The following is a 2973-nucleotide window of genomic DNA, read 5'->3' as shown; positions in this document are numbered from 1 at the left end:
GCCGGCCACAAGGAGTCAATAGAGCGCAATGAGTAAAGAATTCTTCCACAGTTGTTTTCTTTCTCTCTCTGTCTCTCTCTGTCTGTGTGTGTGTGACTGAGACAGAACTCTGCAGGGGATTGTGGGAGATAAAAGACTAGTTAGACATTCCACAATAAATCAGCTTTGGGGAGTGGACGTTTACTGCTAAGTTTAAGATACCACTAAAAGCCATTGTTTATATAGGGTTTTGGTCTCAGGAGTAAAAAGGTAATGACGTAGTCAGTGACATCACTAAGGTGGGACTTCAGTTTAATAAAACAACTTGAGACCTTTTATTTGATGCAGAACTTACTCAGAAACATGCGTGCTATGTTCCTGTTTGTCAACTTCTGTCTGCAATTGCATTAATAAAGCTTTTTGAATGATTTAATTAAAGATATTGTCATAATGCTAATTTCACCAATGAACCAATGATTGACAAAGAAGGACGTAAGGAATGAACCCTAACACTGCCTTGAAATTATCCACCAAACCTCTAATTTTTGGCAGATGAATCTCCTGCTTGCTGATGTTTCCTGGTGTTAAACAATGACTGTGGCTGTGCATAATGGCCTTCAAAATAACATTTGTTTGGTGGTCCTGTCACCTCGCCTCCTCTTTCTCCCTCTCCTTCCCTCTCCCTTTATTCTTTCTCTTGCTTTTTTCTCTCTTGTGTTACCTTCATATTATTGGCATTCAATCAGTTCATTCATTCTTTCCAGGCAATCACCTCATGCATGTTCAATTGATTTGTTCATCGAAAAATGACTAGGGAGCCACCTAATATCTCTGTAATCAGCTGTAAGTCACAATTAACTCTTGTCATGTCCACATTAGGTCACTAGCAAATAATCAGAAAATTGGACCTACAACATGTTTACACTGGTATCAGAGATCTTCTGTCTCTTCTCTCTCCTTGTCCCTGCACAGTCACAGGGCCACGCTGGCTGTAGCACAGTGGTTGGCAGGGATGCCGATGTGGCGGTGGCAGGTGAACATCTTCCTCAGCTCGGCGCGGAAGCGGTCGTGCAGCCAGGCATACAGGAAGGGGTTACAGCAGGACGAGCTCATGGCACACAGATGGCACATTAGTTGGATGAGCAGGAAGTGGCGCTTATTGATGAGGCGGATGTTGATGTCACGCAGTACGTTGAACACGTGAATGGGCAGCCAGCACACCCCAAAGGCCGCCACAACCAGCGCAACCAGACGGAAGATCTTCCGCTTCCGGGCTCGCTGTGCCTCTGCCTGGTCCCGGGTCCGATGTCCCGGTGCCACACAGTTCCTCAGCTTGACAGAGATGCAGAGGTAGGAGACACAGACGGCGGAGAGTGGCAGGATGTAGGTAACCAGCAAGGTACTGTAAGCGTAGGCTAGCCTCTCCTTCTCCTGCCCCAGCCAGAACTCCTCACAGATGGTGAGGCCCTCCTCTCTGAATTCCACATGGTAGGTGTGGGCCACAGCTGGAGCCACCAGACCACAGGACAGCAGCCAGATCCCTGACAGCACATAGGCACAGGTGGCCACCGAGGTGCGCTTCTTCAGAGGATGCACAGTGGCATAGTACCTGGCAGGGACACAGAGGGACAGTAATATTGATATATTCATTGCTTTGAAAAACATTTTCATAAAGATCAATAATGACAATTTTATTATTTTACATACTTTTTTGTATTTCAGTTCATTTGAAACTACCCAGTCAAAACCGATGTGTTTTTGTTATCTCAAGTCAGAGGGACCCACCCACCTGTCGACAGCAATGGCGGTGAGGGTGAAGACAGACACATAAACTGTGACTGGCTGGATCAGGAACACCAGGTAGCACATAAACCTTCCAAACACCCAGCCACGGGGGTTAAAGGCATAGGCCAGGGTGAAGGGTACACAGGTCACACACATCAGCATGTCTGAGAAGGCCAGATTCCCGATGAAGAAGTTGGAGACATTGTGCATCTTGCGGGTGCAGCAGATGACGTAGAGCAGCAAGTAGTTCCCCAACACACCCACCAACACCACCAGGGCGTAGCAGGGGATGATGAGCAGCTTGAAGCTCTGCAGCAGAGCCACGTCTGCAAACAGAGAGCTGTGGTTGGCCAAGCCGTTCTGGACAGCCACCTCAAAGACTGAGTGCTCCTTAGTTGCCTCTTCGCCTACAGAGGGCAGCAAACCTCCAGTCCATCCAGTGCCACTGCCTTCCATACTGTAACCGATGAACTACACAGCAGTAGGGAGCCCTGGGTACCAGCCACTTAGCAGCTTACCATGGAAGAGTCAAAGCACAGGGGTTGGGGAAGTTTTAGTGACAAACAATAATAATAAAATACTCATAACTGGAAAACAATGGCATTCAAACAAGTGAATGATGTAGATCCTAAATTATTGTACACTGAACAGAAATGTATAGGCAACATGTAAAGTGTTGGTCCCAGGTTTCATGAGCTGAAATAAAGGATTGTGCGGCCTGTACAGGTATTAAAAAGTGCCACACCTTCAGATCTTTCATAACAAATAAAGAATACACCATCTATAGATGAATTACATGTCGATCTAACAATGTAGTGCATCTACTGTCTTGTCCATACGGTTGTATTATGCTCAGACAACTACAGTTACGCATCAACGAGCAATGCAGTGCTTTCCGAAGAAATTACCTAAAATCACCAGTGGCCAGACATTTTCATGGGCCTAATCATGCTGTGACTGATCTTAAGTTCGGTGCCATTGACCATGTTTGGTCAAGCCGCAGATGCCGCAATACGGATGAGCGCCTACTCCAGTGGGAAGCAAGATGGATCTTCTACTTAAAAACTCTACACCCCAAGGGCTTAATGAGGAATTGGACCTTGTATGTTTCCAGTAGTGTTGTCTACATGCACCAGCAGTCCCCCCCCAGTATTTCATATCTATTGCTTCTGATATTGCTATTGTCGTGTCTTTGGCTATGCCGGATTA

General features: G+C 46.4%; 1 protein-coding gene across 1 annotated transcript; it reads right to left on the bottom strand.

Annotated features, from left to right (window-relative positions):
• Window positions 1-951: 951 nt before the first annotated feature.
• On the bottom strand, window positions 952-2220 carry LOC100136462 (prolactin-releasing peptide receptor). Its single transcript, NM_001123593.1, is given in 2 exon segments — window positions 952-1588; window positions 1769-2220. Coding segments are annotated over 2 exon segments (1089 nt in total).
• Window positions 2221-2973: the final 753 nt, after the last annotated feature.

This window comes from Salmo salar, chromosome 13, assembly GCF_965601325.2.
Source record: "Salmo salar chromosome 13, fSalSal1, whole genome shotgun sequence".
NCBI lineage: Eukaryota > Metazoa > Chordata > Actinopteri > Salmoniformes > Salmonidae > Salmo > Salmo salar.
This window is presented reverse-complemented; position numbering and strand designations above follow the sequence as displayed.